The following is a 22,072-nucleotide window of genomic DNA, read 5'->3' on the forward strand; positions in this document are numbered from 1 at the left end:
TGAGTAGTGACATAAGAATAAGTTCATAAATATAGACAGTGACAGAAGAAGCAGACAATAACATATTAAAATTTAAATCAATAAAAAAATAATATCTTTCACACCATTTATCTTTAATACTTTTAGAGCAAAAATTATTTTGATTTTTCTTACTCTTAATGGATACTAATGTACCCTCCAATCGACCTGAAAAATGATAGTAACATCATCATAATACAACAAAAAGATTTAGGAATTATGTGCAAAATCTAATATATCGAAATCCCCCTTCAAATCTCGATTGAAAGAACATGTATAGAGATAAGAACCAAATAATATTTTGAACATTATAATATTCGTAGACGACATGTGCTATGATTTATAAGTTCTTTATTTTTTATTTTCTAAACTGGTATCACCAAAACTGGTTTTTTTAATTTGCATTCTGGCCACTTGAGGGAGCTCATTCGCTTTCGAAAGTTTCACATCCGTAAGAGAGCGGCAAGGCAAGACGGTGCGAAGTAGGCGAAGAAGTCTCGCGCGCGAACTCGGTACGCTGCAGGCGATGACCGCAATCGTATGAGTTTTTATTTTACTGTGAGAGTGCTGTCGTGTTTCCCGTCCCGTTAAGTGTTTACGAAAATGCTGCATACATAAACTTTACCAAATAAACTGTGTTGTGATTGTGTTTATACATATTTTTATCTTCTATCTATTGTTATCTCAAAGGTTGTAAGAATGCCTTGCTCAGCGGTAACTTTGTCTATAGCGACCATTACAGCAATCATTGCTGCTGCTCTTATGGCAATAGCATTTACAACAGACAACTGGCTTTATGTCGAAGTTAAGCGTAGTAACATACAGGTAAAGTAGTTTCAAGTTATTTTAAATTATTTTCTCTATTGTATTCATTTATCAAATGAAAAATTTCGAACTTTTAATAATGGAGGGTATTTCAAAAAAAAAGTTAGTCTGTTAGATTTTAAATATGTTTTATAAATAACTCATTTCTTGAAACAAAATTTATAAAGAAATATATTTTGACGAATTTATAAACAAGTAAACGTTCGTAAATGAGACCTAATTTTTAATGTATGTAGCGTTATTAATTTTTGTAACACATGAAGTCCTTGCTTATACACCGTTATGAGACACGATGCGCATAAATATGCAAGTATTTAATAGCACGAACATGTGTGTAACTGTACTGTTCCGTGAGCGACTCCTGCGCATCTACTCGTGCAGATAAACCAACAAGCGATAAAGGCCGTCACGAACTACCATAGAATCCCGGTTATTTTAAACATACATATAATAGCTTCACTTGCATGTCTTTATAGTTTAAAAACACAATTTAACTTACAATATACATATATACGTATTAATATTTTTAAACACACACACATACCTACATAATATATTTACTCATACTGCCGATTGATAATCGAAGTTGTTTTCGTGCAAATATAAAACAATGTCTGAATATACCAACTTCCTGTTGTCGTTGAAACAATGAACCATTAGACGTTTGGCTCGTTTTGTGATAGGTTTTGTCTTTATTGAATAGAATTTTCTAGTATTCAGTTTTCATTAATATGTGAAGGCATCAACGTATTTATGTGAACGAAGAACAGGATTCTGTCTGTATAGTTCTAATGCAATTTCGTATCAAGAGGTACAGGTTAAATTGACTCCGATTATGAAATCTAATCACGTTATAATAAGAGTGGTACTTTTAAAAGGATGTTAAAATTTTGCCTTATAATTCACAGCAAATGAATGTGGAAACAAAAAACGATTTCTACCTGATCGTAACTTTCTACCTGCTCATCCCTTTTCAAAATTGTGGATTAAATATGGTATGACTTTGAGATGTTTCGGAAATACAAAAAAGTTAGCTAATAGCTGAGGCATAACTACGATAAACACACAAGTCTGCTCCTTCTACATTATTTTTTAAATATAACTGCGGCCTTTTCGCCAAGAAATTAAGGTTGGAGGTTTTATTTTTCATAAATCTAAAGTTCCTTTGTTCTTAACTATCTTCTTCGACGATATAAAGCTACCAGTTTTTCAGTCATTCAATCCCGCACATATTGCTTTTAAGACACTCCATACATAGCTTGCAGAGTATTTAAACTCGTGCTAAGAATTTTTTTCTATTCAATATATATATATATCTGTGATACAATAAATGTTCGACACATTTTTTACGCACCTACCTCCATTCACTTGACATCAGGTAAACATGTGTTATGCAAAGAAGAAAGTTACTCAAGCAAACTAATATTATTCGAGTCGAAAGCGGCACTTTCTGCATAATAGCACTGAAAGGCATTGAGTAACCTGTCTGCGACACTCAAATTATGAATACCTTTTAAAAATTCAGATATAATTTTATAATAAGTCATCATTTTTATATTACTTTGTGTAGAACAACCTTAACATTATATGTATACTCCAATGTATATTTTTGTTTATCCGAGGTTGAATCTAAGCCCAAGGTCACTAAAATAGCAAATTAAATAATTTTTTTGCTACTCTACTCATATTCGATACCTTTTTTGTTAGCAGCTATTTATAATATGTTCGTTTGATATTAATCCACAGAGTCAGCAAAATATTGTTTATTTTCAATGTCTCAATACCGATGTACAAGTTATAACAATTATTATATACAACCTGCTTTCTTGTCTTCTCACGACTTCCGATTGAGGTTGCCCGTACTCCGCTTTCTTGACGTTATCTGTACTATTAGGCGTAGGAAAATACTTTTTCTCATGTACGCTATTAATTGTTACCTTCTTAGCTTTGAGTACTTTCTAAATGGTCAAGAGATCTTCGTTCCTATGATAATGTTATGCAAAAAGAAAATTTATACATATTTTTCTCATTTAAGAAACCAACTACGAGTATAGTATATAACATTACTATTTCATGTTAATTTCGTACAAATTGGTTGATTTTTTAATTGTTGACTGGATAAAAAGATACGCATTTTCAATAGCATTCCAATATATTTTTAATTATAATTTAAATAATCTATAAAAGTTTTAATGCTTTGAACGTGTGTCTAATTCCCCGACGTTTTGACGATCACCACCTTTCGCGATTGAAGTTATGACATACCCATAGTGTATTTGCCTTTCACTGAACGTGTATATATATGAGAGACGTTTTATTATACATACATACATATAACATAATGCAGATGCAGATTATATCAATGAGCAATAATTTCCTAACAGCGACCTTAATTCGCGTGTCTTAATCAACAAATCAAACAATTGCACCTGCAAAAAGAATCCGATGAAAATTGCATTACACTTTCTCAGCTGCAATCTGACATACTGAGGTTACGAAACAAAATTGTGCAACGCTCACAATAGGGTCGGCTATACCGGTTAGTTAAGGGCCAGTTCATTAATTCTACATAATTTCATTGAAATTCAATTTATTAAGTTTTTTTTTTTTGATCATTAATAATGAAAGTCTTTCGTTACTCAACGAGATAACGTTTTTGTATCCGTCGAAATGTAATTCTTAGTAATTGTTAGTGTTTAGGTGTAATTTGTGCACATTAACGCCAATTTGTATTTCATAATGACCTTCTAAGGAATCCTTAATATACTAATTTGATGAGGATTCCAATAATTGAATGTTAGCCATGTTAATGTGATTCCATTGACGTAATATTTCATAGAATTTGTATCTAAATACGTTTAATTACTAGCTTTATTTCGGATAAGCAAAACCGCGACAAAAACCTAGTTATAATTAACTAAATTTATGTAGGTCTTGCATTGCTCTCCCATGATTGTGCGTTAGTAGTTTAGGACCTTTCGTAATTTCATTGTTATGTAAAATATTTTAATACGACGACGGTTAATTATGTATTTTTTTATTGTATTACTTTTAAAATAACTTAAACGTCCTAAAAATTTAAAAGTTTGCTTTTTGTTTAAAATACCAGGTGTACAGTATTCATCGGAATTGGATCTGTTGTTGATCAATAAATTTGTATGTGACATGTTTTTAAAGACGCAACTTTTCTATTTGCATAGTTTTGAAGTTTGAGAGACTGTTTCTTGTTCAAAGAATTTGTCTTATAGATTTAATAATCTGTGGTATGATAGATAAATACAAATAGAACCTCTTTTCATCCATACGTTGTAATATCGACACAAAAATATAGCAAAATAAAATACAAAACAGAACACGTACGGCTGAAAACACTTGTATAGTTTGACTTTAATATAATAAATTATCATATCTTAATAATAAAAAAGGCTTAATGTATACTTAATAAGTAACACACATTCTAACACAAAGCCACCTGTAATCTTTTGAACCTGTCATTTACTTGTCGAGGTGTTCAGTATGATATCTGATGGCAGGTTGAAACCCAATTCCTACACATTAATAGCAGATGTTGCTTGGAATGTTGAGGTCGGTTCTCTCTTGAATTATTTTATATGTAGGCTTTTATGTTCTTTGTCACTAACGTATTACCAATAATAGTTTCAAATAAACATATTGTTATATAACTTATTTATTTATAATAAGTCATATAACTAAAAAAATTGTTAGATTAAAAATTAACTCCAAATTATCGTAATTAAATTCATTGTCACGCTCACGAACTTATCTTTCAATATTTTTATTTAATTTTGAAAACAAATATCAGCACAAAATAACTTAAATATTATATATATTCGGAAACAGTACTTATTATAAGTAATATCCATTGTCAGACTAAATTTAATAAAAATGTATAATCTTGAAAATATTAGTGCTATTATTTGATCGTATTAATATCTTTGTAATATTTGTTAACCATATCTGAACTCAGTATAGTTACTTAGATCAACTTCTGAAATAGTTAAATTCATAACTAGAAGGAATTAAACAAATTGTCCACTCACCATGGAGTTTGTATTCATAAGAAAAAAAAAATAACAACTATATATTGATATAATATTACAAAATATAAAATTATCTGAAGGTTCTGTTACCGGATGCAATGACACCTGAGGTAAAATATAAAACCTCAGTTTTAAACACAATAGCAAAGGTTTCTGAACTTGATATCGCCATAAGGGCTCTTTGTATGTGTGAGTGTGTTAAATGTGTGTGTAGCGGCATTGCAAGGTTATCGGGTGCGCACGCGCATGCCTCACAGACAAAGTACTTACATTACTAACTACTAACAATCATGGCAGCATTGAACGTAACTTGCTTTGGAATTCTAAATGTTTTGAGTATCTGGAATTAATGATAAGTATATATATTATTTTATGTTATTTAATACAACAAATACTTATATCAATATTGGTTAATATAACGTTATATATGTGCAAATAATTTAAGATATGATCAGTAACATAAAAAGGTTCCATTAACGTGTACGTGAGCTATCAGCAGTCATCTCGTCACAATGTTATCAACATGATGATTAAGGATCTTGTCTATCGATTCATCTTATAATGATTCCCGTCTTCATAGTAACTGTTTCACATACCTTCTACCAGATTTTCATATATGATGCATTTAATAGTCATTGTGATAGTATGTGTGTATGTTTGCTCCGGCTTTTTCCATAAAGCTATGCTAATACTAACGTACGTCATATATATGATAGTATGATCTAACGTCCCGGCCGTGTATAATACAATCGAAGGAGATTGTATATCAATATGTCATAGTTAAGATTTCAACGCGCTCAGAACCAGAAGTATTTCGTTGGGGCGTTTTGCTTACAAATTAGCTATACGCACTGATTATCAATGTAAAGCAATGCAAGTGTTAGATATATTTTATGTTAGTATCATGAATTAATAATACAAACATGCCGGACATTATAATATTGGTTGGCCAAAATCGACCGGATGTCACTGTTTTCTGAGTGAAAGTGCACATAGACAATGGCCAGCAGCTGTTTTAATTGCAAACGAAAGTCAATTTTTGATTTCCGTGTCACATAGAGACTACGGCCCGACGTGTTCGACTCTCACCACACTAGCAAATATTAAATGAAAATACTCTGAATACTTTATATATAAATACTTTTTTTTTTTATTAAATATATATATTTCTATGTAATATTTATGTGTGTCTCGTGTTATAGGTATTATTATAAACAATGTTTATAAAGAAGTTATCTAAGATTTTCGGTTCCATCTCGTCTGTCGGTGATCACGTTTGCTGTAAACTGTAAAAAAACCGAAACGTCGGTATTATGCAGATATAAAATAACATAAACCGATTAATATGAGAAAACTTTTTTTTCATTTAAATAAATACTTATATTGAATTTGTTTTAAATAGAATAATATTGCATTCACGTTTGTATAACTTTTTATCAACAGCAAACAAACCACTGTTGAACTCAGGCCTCCATATTAAACTTAACACTTAGATAAAATACGAAATATTTTAATAGTAATATGTCATACATGTAATAAACAAAACTTTAATATTGTTTTAGATGATTTAAAACAATCGGGTAATCAAAAACAATCGGCCCTAAGTTGAAAGAACTTCCCGGTCGGATGATTACAGACGATCAGAAAAACATTACTCGTCCGCCTATTACCGTCACCCTTATCATAAGTTCTCATAGACAAACTGCAGACGTAGAGTTTTTAGTATATAGACATTATTAGTGTTCGTTTATGGATAACACTTAAATGTATTAAGATCCACACTTTTGAAAATAGTTATTACTTATACATATTTATTTATACATAGCAGTGTCGTATTATAAGAATAGTAATATCCTTCCTGTATAATATATTTATAGTATGATAGTGCATTAAGGATGTGCTTTGCAATAAAGTCTAGCAATAGTTGTTTAAATCTCTCATTTCTTAAATCTCTTACACATTATATTATATATGAATTGGTGATTAAACTTAATTTTATCTATATACTACGAAATCTACATATATATTCAACAAACATAATTTATATTAATAATTTTCCTGTTTACTGTATGCTCATTTAAATAATCTGAATTACTCACTTACTAGCAGTATATTTAATTACCAGTTTAGGCCTGATAGTGTAACGGACATGCAGACATACAATATATTGTAATATATGAAATGTATAATGATTCTTGCTACCGGTTAGTTCATGTACTAGAGATATTAGTTTTTGCACCCTCAGTCGACTCATGCTCCAACGAACCAGTTTTTACCACAGAACGTCTTTGGCGTAATAGAAATTGAATTATTTATACATACATGTTTATCCACCTGTCTTGTGTCAGCTACTTTCATTTCCACATATAGCAGTGACGTGTGCAATGTTCTGTATATTATTGTACATCAATACTGGCTTTTGCAACGGCTTCGTTTGGATTTGTTTGACGATATAGCGTTCAGTCATAAATATATGTTAAAAACTATGCCGTGTCATGTGACTTAACTTGAAACAACATAGCAGTTTTTTTTCTGTTATTTATATTATTATTATTAGTAATAACTCGATACAAACTTCAGTATAATTTATTTATATATATTATAGTTATATATAGAAAGTGAAAAAAATTCATAGCTATGTTTAATATATAATAAAAACTATTATTTTAGTACAGACATTTCATGTTCAGTTTGTAAGTTTCATTCTTAAGAATTTTTGTAATATAACACGTTTCCTTGGACAGATGAATGAATTTAAATTAAGAATACAAAAAAAGATGATATTTTTGGTCTGTGTTAACTGATGTCAATTACTTATTTTAAAACGATTTTAATGGTATCAATATTAAAAATATTCTCTTATAATTTAGTTCGTATATTATGAAGGGTTAAAGTAATTTCGGAGAACTCTTAATAGTGAATTATGTCCGCCCTTGAGGATCACCTCGAGTCTGGAATGAGACCGGTTATGTTTACCCCACGCTTCACTACTCCGCCATCTTAGTTACAAATTATTGTTAATAGTTTAGTTAATTCTACGTATTAGGTATTAACAATAAAAAATTATAACTCTAATAATGAAATGAAGAAATTTGTTTCGTTTAACATTGGAAAGATTCTATATTTGAAATGTAAAAAAAGATTAAACGTTCAGAAACTACTATGAATTATTGAAACATTTCAAACTAATTCATTGTATTTTATAATTAATGTAAACAATGGAAGTTTTTCTACTATGAATGTTTATTTAAATTTTATAACATATTTGTATTTAAGTTAGCACAATATGCACTATACGAGTGTAAAATAAGGAAATTGTTAATGTGTCTGTATATCGAACACATTATTGCCTAGTTTATTTCCGTATTGATTTACGTCATCGCTTATATTTTGTATATTTTCATTTGGATGTTTCTTTTAAATGGTATTCTTTACAGACGTACGTGACAGAGAACACTGACATCAATTCACAAGCGATCCTGGACAGTTTAAACACCAAGTACTACTTCTTCACAAGGACGCGGGGTTTGTTCCGTATCTGCTACCCCAAGGAGCGACCGAATACTGGTATGTTCCAGAATATGTTACATTCACACACTACACACATCTAAAATACTACAATAGCGATTATAGGTGCGAAAACATCACAATGACGCGTTCGGAAACGTAAAATTTAAAAGCTGAATATTTTTTATTTCCTTATTTAATTGATATGATTCGTTGTTATAAAATTAAAATCAATTATATTATTAAATAAGCCAGAGTATTACAAATATGATCGTTATTAGGAAGCGGCTATTATCAAAGAGACTTTTTGTATGTCCAGAACTAGTTCAAAGCGTTTTTCTATTACACTTATCCCAATTACGCATATTTCCATGTATGTAGTTATTAAGAACTATTGGAGCAAGGCGTCATTGTTTTACGAATTTGACACAAATTAATATTAGAATAGAGGTGATATTGGCTTGTATGTTATGTAGCGTGTGTAGCACGAAGACATGTCTAACTGCACAATTTTGCATAAGTTAATGTTGTGTTTTGTGTTTGACCTTATTACCTTCCATTAATATTACGGTGTTTCATTTGTATGAAGATTTTAATTGTAACATTTTTTTTATAATTGATTTAAAACATTCAATATTTACGTTTTTGAACCACAATTTAATTATAAATTTAATATTATTTTGATTTATCATATGTTCAAGATAACTGTTATTTATTAATATATGAATATATTTTGTACCGCGTCCACACAAAGATAACATATCATTAAAAGATCGCTTTATTTTTCAAGAAGATTAATTTTGTGTCATGCAAAATTTCTAATGGAACCGGTGTGAAAGCCACCGTAGTCAGCCTGCAGTCAACTTAGCCTAGAAAATTACTAAGAGCATAGATAATTCATTATTTTTAAAATGTTATGCGTCTCATTCAACTGTCCGGTGTTAAATATTACAAATGGCCGACACTAACGACGGTTAGTGAACCAATTTTGAAGAATTCTGGTCTTGACTCCAGTGGAATTTGTATTCAGCACATGTAATATGGAAACAATGTAATCAATATGTTAACTATATTATTTTTATTATAAATGTATAAAGTGTCTGTTGTTTTAGAACATATGTGTTGTTATGTATATGGTACGTATATGTATATCCTAATTACAGTCTGTTCGTTCATTCGCGAAGGACCTTTCATTTATAACTAATGAATATTTTCTTTACATTCGATACCAATTCGAAAGTAAGGCCTTACGACCCTCTTACATCGCAATCGGTAGTGTTAACACGTAGTACGACCAGCACACGTTTGTATAATGTAGGACAATTTGAATATAATTTTAACGTGTCGCCGAAGGTCTGAGCTGTACGTGATAGGCTGAATGCCGTCCGATTTTAGCCGTATACAAAGTGACACTATAAAAAAAAAAAATAAGTACCTACATTCCCGCCTTTTTTAATGTTGTTTTAAAATATGGTTCATATAAAGTAGAAATCGAAAACAACATCTTAATTATAGTACAATTAAGCATGTTAAATTTGTTATCTTATACGGAAATACAATCATATATTGTATCGCTTCAACAATGTGTACTAGGCTTGATAGGACACGTTCATATACTTATGTGACTTATGCCTAATGTGTATAATGTCACAGTGACGTCACTACTGTGAACGGTTTCCTGACCCCAATTATAATATACAGCTTTATATCGTAGAAGTTCCAAATTCTATATATTTGCAGTTAATTTGAGATTCTCAATAATTGAAACATAATTTTCTATAAAACAACAATCGGGATTTACTTGTGTAAATATATTTTTAAGTCGTCGTATATTGGTGAGCCAAATTCGGTTTAAAACAATTTGTTTACTTTTTATTTTTACGTACATATATATAAGTTTACCTGAAGTATTCATTTATATGTATAGTATACCTAGTACAATAATATTTCAATAAGTGACGTAATGAATCCTAATTATATTAATATTGTCTTAGTTTTTGAAGAATATTTTTATTTAATCAATATAATTGATAAATAAATCAATATTTGTGTTATTGTTCAAGCTAAAAGGTTACAACTAAATTTATAAATGAAATCGGATGTACGGAAACAATTTATACGGATTGTTAGTTACGACAAGATTCATTCATTGTTTTTTTTTTACGGCGACAAGCTTGCTCGTTTCCGATTGATTAACCTTGACCACTTGTCCTCAGTTTTAAATTTCGTTTTCAATGCAGAAAACAATGAGTTTATTAGAACAATATATAAATAACATATAATATTAAAATTCAATTGTAATACAATAAGAGAATAGAAATGTAACCATTGCCTAATATAACCTAAATACAAACATCGACACTGAGCAGGTTAGTGAGGCAACACCTCGATTTTGTTAGCGAATTAATTCACACAAGTCATGCAACTGAATTGAATGTAACTTTTACACACCTTATAAACATAACAAAATGTTAATAAGGACAGATATTTTTTTTTTAATAATTACATTAATACCAGTTCGTGTTAATACGGCAGCAATATTTTTTTTGTCATATGTAATTAACATCGGCTGTATGTGTGAAAATCGTTGTACGTAAGATTGTGAGTTAAAGCAAAAAGGTTTTAATACCTAGTGAACTAAAAATGTATTCGATGGAATTTATGTATTTAACATAAAACGTCAGGTGAAATCGTCGGTCTACAAACCGAGTGGCGACCGGTCGTGCGAGAATAACGCTGAGAAAAGATGAGTCGCTCTCAGTGGAGTTTGAAAGGTCGCATCTTGAAACAACTGGTTTTGTTGATGATATATGAAAGGAATATTTAAGATTTCCTCATCACTATATATATTTAGAATCTATGCCGTTACTACGAACCGACAGTTAGTAGAATATGTATCATAATACACGTAGAAATCATAATACGTCAATATACGTAATAACGGTTTTATTATTCACAATATAAATTATTTAATGAGAAGCAAACGGCTCTAAGGTATACCTAATTGTAAATTCTATAGATAAGTTGTCTGTGGTATTTAGAACGCCTTAGACTCTTTGGATAGATTCTTGTCTATGCATATACATTTGGTCAACTATTAAACAGTCTGTGTTTAATTTAAATTATTTAATATTAAATGTTGGACATATAAGTAAAATAAAGAATAATTTATTTCAATAAGGGTATTTACATATTTAAAACACGCAATTATAAATAGTTATTACCGTATAAAAGGTTTTTTATGCTCTTATATATTTTGTCAAATAAATTTCCAGTGTGAATGTGTCCTAAATAAACTTGGTAAACTTAGATTTAGCTAGAGGTCAACCAGTAGAACGAATCGAATTCTTAATACATGACTTATTGGGACTTAAAATCTAAACCTTATATACAGTTATATACTTAGTTAAATTGAAAGTCTAGCTTATAAGATCTGGTTCTCGTGTTTATATATATGCGTGTATATATGTATGTATATTCCTCTTAAAATGTACTACTGAAAATATTTTATGTGAAGTCGTGTTGTATAACTTATAATATACTTAAATTGTGCGTCATTATTAGTTCTAATTGGTTTGGTCATTTGGTTAGCAATAAACAGAATTTAACAGGGAAGAAGTGAATAACTACGGATAACATTAGCCGTTCGAAATTACCCTAAGTATCCAATACATATATATATATATAAATACATGAAATATGTGTGTGTGTGTGTGTGTGTGTGTGTGTGTGTGCGTGTGCGTGTGTATATAATGCATATATTGACAACCTTTTTAATTACGTTACTGATTTATACAATCTTGTTTATTTGCTTTCAGAAATCATATCCATCACGTACAATTTTTGTACCTGGTATATCAGTATTCACTAATACCATAATTATCCTATATAATGTCATTACTTATCAAATAACGAAATTATCAACGCGACAAAATTCGTAGACAGAACTAGTTCATAGAATTTGGTGAGCATATCTAGGATTTGCCAGACATCTCCAAATCCCTTAATCTCAAAATGGTGTCATACTGAGATCATTAGATGAGCTCATGATGAGCCAAGTTTTATACCACCCATAAAACTATGACGTGGTTACATTTTTTTTTAATAAAAAACACAACATGTAGCACTAAACTGAAATTTAACAGAACTCAAAATAAATATGGACCTATAGGTAGCTGGATGGTTGGATAAATACATGGCTCGTTCTTTGGATGAATCTATCAATAGTTAGATGATTGTTGGTTCAGGAAATGTATATGTATTTACTATTAGGTTAGATATTGTTTTTTGCATTGCTTATTCAATGGGTGGATGATATTTGTTGTCATAGCAAGTGAAACTATGTAAGGTAATTAATATTTTCTTAATTTTTTAAAATTAATACATATATTTAAAATACCAAATAAGCTTATATTATAAACATAATCTATACATATTACTCGTGTTATTAAACGAAAATCATATGATTGTCTATTATCGTATTAATAGAAACCTTATATATAATAACATAATAACCCGTTTGTAAACAATGTAAAAATAACATTAATAACAACATCCAACAAGGTTAGTTTCGGCAAACCGTTTAGGGTTTCGTAAACGAATTAACCATACTGTGTTGTAACAACTATGTACCGTGAACAGATTCCGGCCTCTCAAGGAAACGTGAGTACATCAAATTTAATAATTATAATACAATCTTAACAGCTGTGTGAACAATTTAAATATAGTTCTTAGTCATTAATAAATAATTATAGTATTGTAAAATGCTTTGGTCGTTAACGTCATATTAGTACTTTAATACTATATATGATAGAAAATTAAAAAAAATGGATAACGCATGCTCATTATGCACGTCCAATTTAACGTGATAATTAATGATAACATTTAAAGAAACTAAGGGTAGTACAATATACGATCGTCACGAACGCTACTAACAATGGTCGCATGACTTCATTCTGAATATCAGCCTCGTGAACAACTATTCAATGTTGATTATACTGACGACATACTTAGTTTTGATTTCTATTGTATTTAAACTAACTATGTCTTATCAAAAATATATAAAAGTATAAATCTGTATAGAAAAATGCGTCCGGCCTCCCACTCGCGGGTTATAACGGCTGATTTCGGGATCGGGATAAAAAGTAGTCTAAGGTACTCTTTATTAAATCAGCTACCTACCAATAAAAGTCCCTTCAAAATCGGTCCAGCCATTTCAGAGTTTAGCCAGAACCAACAGACATACAAAAATTGTAAAAAAATATTTATACATGAATATATGATATATATATTCATATGCATGTAGAAAAAAAAATATTATTTCAATATTACAAACGGAAATTCCAATTTTATTTATATATGTACAGTAGAGATTAATTTTTGGAAGTACTTTTTAAAAGTTCCTATATAATATATAATATATGTATATACTAATAGATCAGTTCGTAAAAATTCTTCATGTCCTCAATCTATTAGTTAGTTTTTTAACCAATGAATATTTTATGAATCTACTCTCCGTATTCAGACAGCACGTTTGTCGTAACCTGAACCAATCTTAATTAGTAACCGCCGCCTTTTAAACGACAGAAAAGCGAGAAAGTGAAAACTCGCCTGGAAAACTAACGCCGACCGCTTCTAACGTTTTCTTTTCCGTCTCTTTAATATTAAATGTGTTATAAAAATTTCATTATAACTTTCTATTGCACTGTAACTTGTCACGGTTTAGGATTTAGTAAATATTATAGTATTACAATCAGTCAGTCAGTAGTATTACGAAGCATATCAGTGATTTGTAACTCGAGGTTTCATTTCAATGAATTTAAAATATATGATTAAGGTGCCAAGGTACATGAAAGTCAAACTTACATATGTAACTAATACTACGCAACGTGAATTTTGTAAGAAAAATGTCTTAAATCAAAATAAACATGTTCGCAGGGCACGCAAGAAAGTTTTCCTTTTAACGGAACTGCAATTCTTATGTATAACCGTTTGAGTTATTATAACAGCTCAAATATAATAATGTTAATGTGTATGTTTAATTACGTAAGTGTTACACGTTTATATTTACGTAAAGGCAGTTTTTAATTATCTGACTTTCCACCAGATAACTATGATTTCCTTGCTAAATACCGTGTGAAATTTGCTCTCGTATGTTTTACTGAATACTATTGTTACAGTTTTACTTATGATCGTAAAAAAATTGAGATTTCAACAAACATTGTTACATTATGAAATTTGTAATCTAATTTCTCAATTTTCGTTCCAATTGCCTACTTCATATATTTTGTGAATATCTTTAATGTGTGTATATTAATTTAGATACTAGTTAATATCCGTGTTTTCGTCTGCATTGTTTCATCATAGTGTCATTACGTACAAGGAAATGGAATCACTTTACACGTAGTGCCCGTGCTAAACGTCATTTGTCCAAACCTTAATAATTTTATATGAGTATGAAGTGTCTAAAAAGTGACCGTTAAATTTATTTTAAAACCATACCCGTCATTTCATCGTGTTATTTGTATAACGTCAGACATCAGTATATTTATATATAGAAGATTAAATTTAATTTATACCACTTATTTATTATTGCTTTAAAGCTAAATAACTCTTTAAATCGTCATTATACCAGCGGGCTGATCATTATTTATGTCCACATTTGTCTATGAAGGTCGAAATATAATTTTAAACTTAAACATATTCTGTAATGTCTCCTGTTATATACATTTTAAATTGTATTTAAAATTATTTATATATTTTACGTAAAATTTTTGTGATTCTCGTATTCATAATGCTTAGCGCAATTGATTCAAAATATGTATATATTAAAAAATACAACTATTGTAATATAATCGATTATCTCAGTCTTATTGGTTAGTATTGGTTTGTCCATGAAGAAGATATTGACAATCATACAATTTAAACGATTCCGCGACTTTCTAACCGCACCTTGGTAGATCTACGGCCGACCGGGTTACCCATTTGGATACAGCCGAACATACGTGAGGAAATTTGAAATTAATCGATAATATATCGATATGTTTTTTTAATAAGCCATCGTTAAATTATGATGTGAGTGATTGAGTCAGTATAGCTGTTTTCTAATATATATGTTTATCAATTTTCAAAATCTTTTTTTACTCCGTTTCTTCACGTACCTCTACAAATATAAATTGATGGACAGGTTTTGAGGGGAATATTGCAATGTAAATTTACTTTCAGACACGTTATCAATTCTCCTAGTCACAGTCGTGAATGAAAACAATATAAAAATGCCTAAAAGAGCTCGTAGTATTGTATTACACTTCTCTTCTATAAATATAGAAAATCGGTACGTTTGTGAGGATGTTTGTTGTTATTCCCCTCAAAAACTACTTATCGGGATTCAGAGGAAACATTACAATACTGTAGCTCAAACAGGAATAACATTTATCCCGGAATTCCGTATAGTTATCGCAGGATCAAGATATAACAGTTCTATTGTGTATGAAGTCACGTGAAATAGACAACAGATGTCTGTCTATTAGTTACCATATATATAATATATCGTACAATTCACATTATAAATATTTTCTCTCAGCACAAACCCGCAGGTCACGCGAACGAAACAGCGGACTACAGCTAGTCCTTCAAATCAAAGCAATAGATGTGCTTAATCTTTATCTGATATAAAACATTAATATTAATTAATAATTAAGCTTTTAAAGAAGTATTCGATATATGAATAATAACTTGACTTTCACTCGTAAAAGTATTAGAAATTTTTAATATTCGTGAGATTTCATCTCGGCTGTTAACTTTCTTATACTTCATTATTATATTTATCTGTGTTATTAATATCCGAGCTAATTGTATTGACAGTCGTTTAAATGATTTTACCGATGTTATTTGAATTACTTACTGTTTACAACTAATCTTGGTGTTATTCAGGCCTGTTTGGAGCTGGAATCTCAATGTGGGTCGAACTTTAACTATTATAAATTATTGGACATTAATTCGTTGAGTTTACCTTGCTTTGTGTTCGACTATAACCGTTAATAGCGAGGACTGGTAAACAAAAAAAAAATCACAGCATGTTCTAAATTCAAATTAGAAAATAGGGAATGAAAAATTTATCGACACGAACAGGAATCGAATCTGTAACCCCCGTAATACATCGATATGGTAGCTAAACGATGATTTTTTTTTAATTTAACTATAAGCTCAATATGTTTTTAATGTTGGTAAAATAATTATTATATTTGCATAATGTGTGTGTTATGATTTATTGTCAATAAAAATCTTATATAAATATTTCGTTTTGACTTGCAATTGATCTTGTAATGCTTTCATCATTGCTTCTGTTTCGGACGACACAATTTGCCTGTGATTTAAATGATTTACGATCATTGGTTTCTAAGTAATATTTTTTTGTTCGGAGTTTTGAATTACGATCGTTATTTTAAGTTATAACACCAAATAAAATCTACGGTATTGAACTATATTGTACGCATGTAAAGGCTTCCACTCACTAAACTATGAAGTGAAAACTTATCTTCTGATAGTAACATTTTTCTAAGAAACCAACAATGTGAACATATCATTCGCCGTAACTATGGGAAGCTTTTAAAATAGGAAGCGAGAAACAATGGCACAATGCATTTAAAAATTAAGGTAGACGTTTCTGGTAGGCTTACGACGAAAAATATTTTGACATATGTATTAATAATTAAATATTTTATATAATATATTTAATGCTTGTTAAATGACGTAGCTGATCTTAATCATAAAAACTTTTTGTTGACGAACAATTAAAAAATAAGATCGAATAGTATACTAAAGAGGTTTTATAAAGATTTCCTTCTAACTTTATTACACGGATTCAAAATTTCCACGCACAAGGATGTATAACATTCTTGTAAGTTATTATTTTGCAGACGGAAACGGTTGCCGGTTCGAATGAGTCAATTTATTGGAATTTCATAGTAATCAGCGTCTTGTATATCTTGATATTTGTATTACACGTGAATGTATAATGTATTTTAGTTGTGGGTAGTGAGAAAGTTAAATCGGAAAGGTCAAGTCCGACTGGATTTTGATGACGAAAGAGATTGTAGTATGGGACATATGTATGGTCCTAAATATAATGGTTATGTTTGTGGTTATCAAATGAATTATAATGTGAATATTATGTTGTTTCCAGTTGAAATTTACCTGTCGCCTGTCGAGACTCACTGCAGTAATGTCGACTACTTCGTGCCAGATGAGAACAACGAAACCAAAGGACTTTCAGACGACGCTATGAACAGGTTAATGATATATTGTTATAGAAATTTAAATCAACACACAAACAGACTGTCCCACTTACAAACAAGAGTGTTCTCTCTTACATTTACGTTTGTATGTTAACTATTTACTCAAAAACTACAGATGTAAACTCGCTACATTATATATCAACGAAAAATAAGGTTAAAAAAGTCTGAGTATTAATATAGCAACCGTCTAATTAACTTTTTCGTAGCTACGTAACGAATTTTTAATGTGTTTATTATGAAGAAAATAGATTTATTCATTAATTATAAGTTCGAACCCAGAACGCTAAGAAAGTAACCGTCACACACAAAGACCTTGATATGCTGTTTTTAATCTTAATCTGATCGAAGCAAGCTTGTTTAAGTATTGTTTAATACGTATTTATTAAATATTTCTCAATAACATTGTGTCTGATATCTTTGCATTGATATTTCTCGGTTTGACTGCGATAAATCTGAACTTAACATATTTTTTTTCAACCACATTTAATATAATTACAACTACGAAACTCTGTTCAATGAATACGTAACTATTATCATCTTTATTAATATAGGCATTGACATATTGTATTAAAAATATTATTTCTCTATACATACACTTTATATATATATATATATATATATACACGTATAATGTATTCAGTAGACTTTTTTTTAAGTTTAATTTAAGTCAAGCTTAAGTTACATAACTGTGAATTTTATGACACATAACAAAATTTGTCGAAATCCCCATGAATTAGCATTCTGATGATACCGTAACGAACTTATAGTTGTAATTCGTAGTAGAGACCTGGTTTGGATCCAGTCTAATCTTGATTTGACCTGGACTCTGGACCCTACCTCCTCGCCATCATAAATCAATGATACTATAATTTATAGACCAGGTGTTCACAAACTTTTTTGTAAAGTAAATAATTTTGTAAGCACCCCTTTTTCACCTACTAAAAACTCGTTATTACTTAGCCTAGCTAAATAAAATTACAAATCACCCCCCCACCCAGGTCTCAACAGAACGTAACTATTTTTTCTGAGTGTCTTACTGAAGCGGGGGGCGCTATCGTCCAGTTTGAGAATGGCTCCAATAATTTGAAGTCCTTTTTGATTCCAAAATATCTGAACCAGGCTGCACATGGCTCGCTCCACGGTGGCGCTGTTCATAGTGGCGTTCCTCTTCCTCTTCATCGCCTTCTGGACAGGGGTCGTGGGCTGCTGGAAGAGAAGCCCTGGGAACATCACCGCCACCGCCATACTTATGCTCGTCACCTGTGAGTATGACTGTTTACTAAGCTGTTACATCAGGCTGGAAAAATAACACTGTGTGTACATATACGGTTCATTTCCGTATGTTATGTTTGTATTGGAGACTTAAAAATATATTTTTGTCTTCAATTTCAAATTATAAATAACAATTTCTTTAATAACAGTCTCCGCCAGAAAAAAAAAATCTTTAAGAAAATGCGTCAATAACTAGAATATGTACAAACGAACAGTAATTTTATTATGTAAAAAGCAAAAAAAAATAAACATAACTGAGGGAATTTTTAATTATATTTAAATGAACATAATTAAATTGCATTACGTATAATATAATCAAATGAAAAAATGAAGTATTTTTTCAAATCTAATTATTTTTGTATAATAAATTAAAAACAACAATGCGCTTCTCCTCCGGGTGGAAGTGTACAGATTATAAATATTTAATGTATTTACGTACGAGTGACGTTTATTAAATATAACCTTCTGACGACGGCCTTCTAGAAGGTGGCTGTCAAAATGGTCGATCGAGAATATTATGAATTAATTCTCAATGTATTTTTATTAAACGCGTGTCCAAGTTTATCGTCACTACATACGGAGCGTTTACACTTTTTCATTCCTAAATATTCACACGTAGTACTAATGTATGTCGTTGATTTCGAGACGCCAAACGTTTCGTTGCAGCGACGATGAAAACTTGTGCTAAGCGTACACTACAGTATTTGAGGAGCTGTACTGATACTTTTGCACCAATTATCGTTTCCATACCCTATACTTATAACTTATTCTTCTTTCCTTAAAATTTAATCTATTCGTCTTTATCTTGTTTTTTTTTCAATTATTCTTGTTTCTAATGTTTAATGATTGATTTTATTTCATATAAATATTATATAACTTTAATTCATATAAGTCACGTCATCTTTACAGGTTTATTGTCAGCCGGGGCTATGGCGTTATGGCATGCTGTTGAATTTTACGAGAAGGAGAAAGTTGTAGGAGAAGAATACTATCAGCAGTGGCCCAATGTAAGTTATTTAGTGACACCAGAAAAATTAGGGTAATTCTAGGGTTGACATTTCATAGTTTTACGACTGTTTTGTTTTGAATCAAACTTCGTCTCGGAATTTATGAAGTGACAGCCCTGTAAAGGCCTATAAGGTATCCTACAGTCACATGAAAGATATCTGATCCCCAACACAGGTATTAAAAGACAACTCCTCAATATGGTACGACTGGTCGTACATTCTCGCCTGGTTGTCTGTAGCTGTGTCCTTCGGCAGCTCTGTATTATTCTTCTCAGCCGCCATTTGTCTAAGCAAAGAGAAGAGACGCGAACAACAGAATAACGTGCAGTACATAATGCCAGGTTAGACGCCATCTTGGACTGGGTCGACGCCATCTTGGTGTTACTGAATAACGCTTGACGGTTACGGATTAGGTTACAGGTTATAAATGGTTTATGTGCCTTCATATACACTTAAATACGTCTTCGAAATGCATCTGTCATATAAATCAACATCCATGTATATAAACAATGCGGATATGAAGCACATTTAAGTTAAGGATGATCAGGTAAGTATCTGATACTAACAAAAGGCTTTCTTTTCTTTTCATGTTTCTCTGAAACGTGGCTACTTCGTTAACGACGGATTTGCGACCAAATAACGCATAACAAACGCGCTATCCTAATATCTGGTTTAAAACGCCATACTAACCTGCTTTATATTAATACATGGGAATTGTATATATACCTAATAAATATCCCGGACGTCCTTCCATTCCTATACGAATTCATTGCATCGGTGAAAACAAAAATACATGCAACATGTTCAAACACGCAATACATAACAATATATTGTCAAACTTCAATTCAATATACAAAATCCTCGTTATCCAACAACGCCCTCCTACCACGGCATCCATCAATAAACCAGATATTGCGTGATAACGCTCGCGTGTGGTACGACTGGTCGTACATGGTAGCGTGGTGCGGCGTCGGCCTGTCGCTGATGTCCGCCATCTTGTTCTCGTCGGCCGCCATCTGTCTGCGCGGTGAACGCGAGCGAGAGGAGGCGCTTAACATGCAGTACCTCATGCCGGGTAACGAATCCCATTCATTGAAACAAGCAAAACATTCGGTCTATAGATCGTGCACTCGATGGGGTACATATAGAAGACTTTGTACCTTCGATCAAAAGGGAAGGAATTTGGAACGCAAAATTTCCGTCATAAAATCATTCATTCATTCATTCATTCCCGTTATTGTTTTATATTTTTCCAAATTCGAATCTTTAATGAATAAAGATTTAACTGTTGTATATAAGCTACTCTGATATTATAATTCTTGGGTGCATGTTGTTTCGATATAATACGGTGTCCAAGGTGTGGTATAAGTTCAGATTTGTAATATTTGATCCAAAAAATAATTTGCGACGAATAAAGTAAATATAATGTCATGTAAACATTTCCAGTGTACCCCCAAAAGCAGCAATACGCGTACGCGGGCTACCCTCCGCCCCAGGCGTACCCCGGGCCGTACTACCACGGCTCTCAATACGGACCTTACAACTACTGAGCAAGCGACCAGATGAGGGACTTAGTGGCGGCTCACAACGTCCCCGCCCCGCAGGCACCAGCGCGCAACACACGACTCACACACCAACCATCCGTCAACATGGACACATTCAACTCACACGCGAGAATCAAACGACCGAAACTCGGCGACAAGAAAGTCTACCGTCCAGTGCGAAGAGCGACCTTATCCAGGATAGACGAGACTCCGACCAATAGGAGCTTCCAGACGTCCATGGACTTCTCGTCCACACGCCCCATGATCAGGTCCAGATCGAACGTCTCCGCGGACACGAGCCGCAGCGTGCCCGTCTGCAATCAGAGTCAAGACATCCAAAACCCTGAATACAGCAGTTTGAACTACGACACGAAAGCTTACGACTCGTCCGAGGATGTGCCGGCGTCTATGACGGATTTGCCGATCATGGTGCCCCTGGATCGCTCCACGGGCTCGTACATCCCGTACCCGGAGTATTCGTACTACGACAGCTGTCGGGTCGGTCGTTACAGGTGGAAGTCTAAGAGCAACAACCTGTTCCT

The 22,072-nt window shown here is 31.6% G+C and overlaps 1 protein-coding gene across 2 annotated transcripts; it reads left to right on the forward strand.

Annotated features, from left to right (window-relative positions):
• Positions 1–454: 454 nt before the first annotated feature.
• LOC116773230 (uncharacterized) lies at positions 455–21,670 on the forward strand. Of its 2 annotated transcripts, none has more exons than XM_032665653.2 (7): positions 455–843; positions 8,342–8,471; positions 17,596–17,701; positions 18,827–18,969; positions 19,889–19,986; positions 20,896–21,061; positions 21,433–21,670. In XM_032665653.2, the coding sequence occupies exons 1-7, from the start codon at positions 718–720 to the stop codon at positions 21,534–21,536; spliced, it is 873 nt and encodes a 290-aa protein (XP_032521544.1). In that variant the 5' UTR covers positions 455–717; the 3' UTR covers positions 21,537–21,670. The 2 variants fall into 2 exon arrangements, with proteins under 2 accessions (XP_032521544.1, XP_032521551.1); XM_032665660.2 differs by lacking the exon at positions 20,896–21,061 and adding an exon at positions 20,162–20,327 and having other exon boundaries at positions 457–843.
• The last annotated feature ends 402 nt before the right edge of the window (positions 21,671–22,072 follow it).

The sequence above is a fragment of the Danaus plexippus genome, chromosome 8 (assembly GCF_018135715.1).
Source record: "Danaus plexippus chromosome 8, MEX_DaPlex, whole genome shotgun sequence".
Lineage (NCBI taxonomy): Eukaryota > Metazoa > Arthropoda > Insecta > Lepidoptera > Nymphalidae > Danaus > Danaus plexippus.

Coding starts and splice junctions, on each gene's coding strand:
- LOC116773230 (XM_032665653.2), top strand. CDS start 718: ATGCCTTGCTCAGCGGTAACTTTGTCTATAGCGACCATTACAGCAATC. Junction 17,702..18,826: donor TCAGACGACGCTATGAACAG/GTTAATGATATA, acceptor TATCTGAACCAG/GCTGCACATGGCTCGCTCCA. Junction 18,970..19,888: donor CATACTTATGCTCGTCACCT/GTGAGTATGACT, acceptor TCATCTTTACAG/GTTTATTGTCAGCCGGGGCT.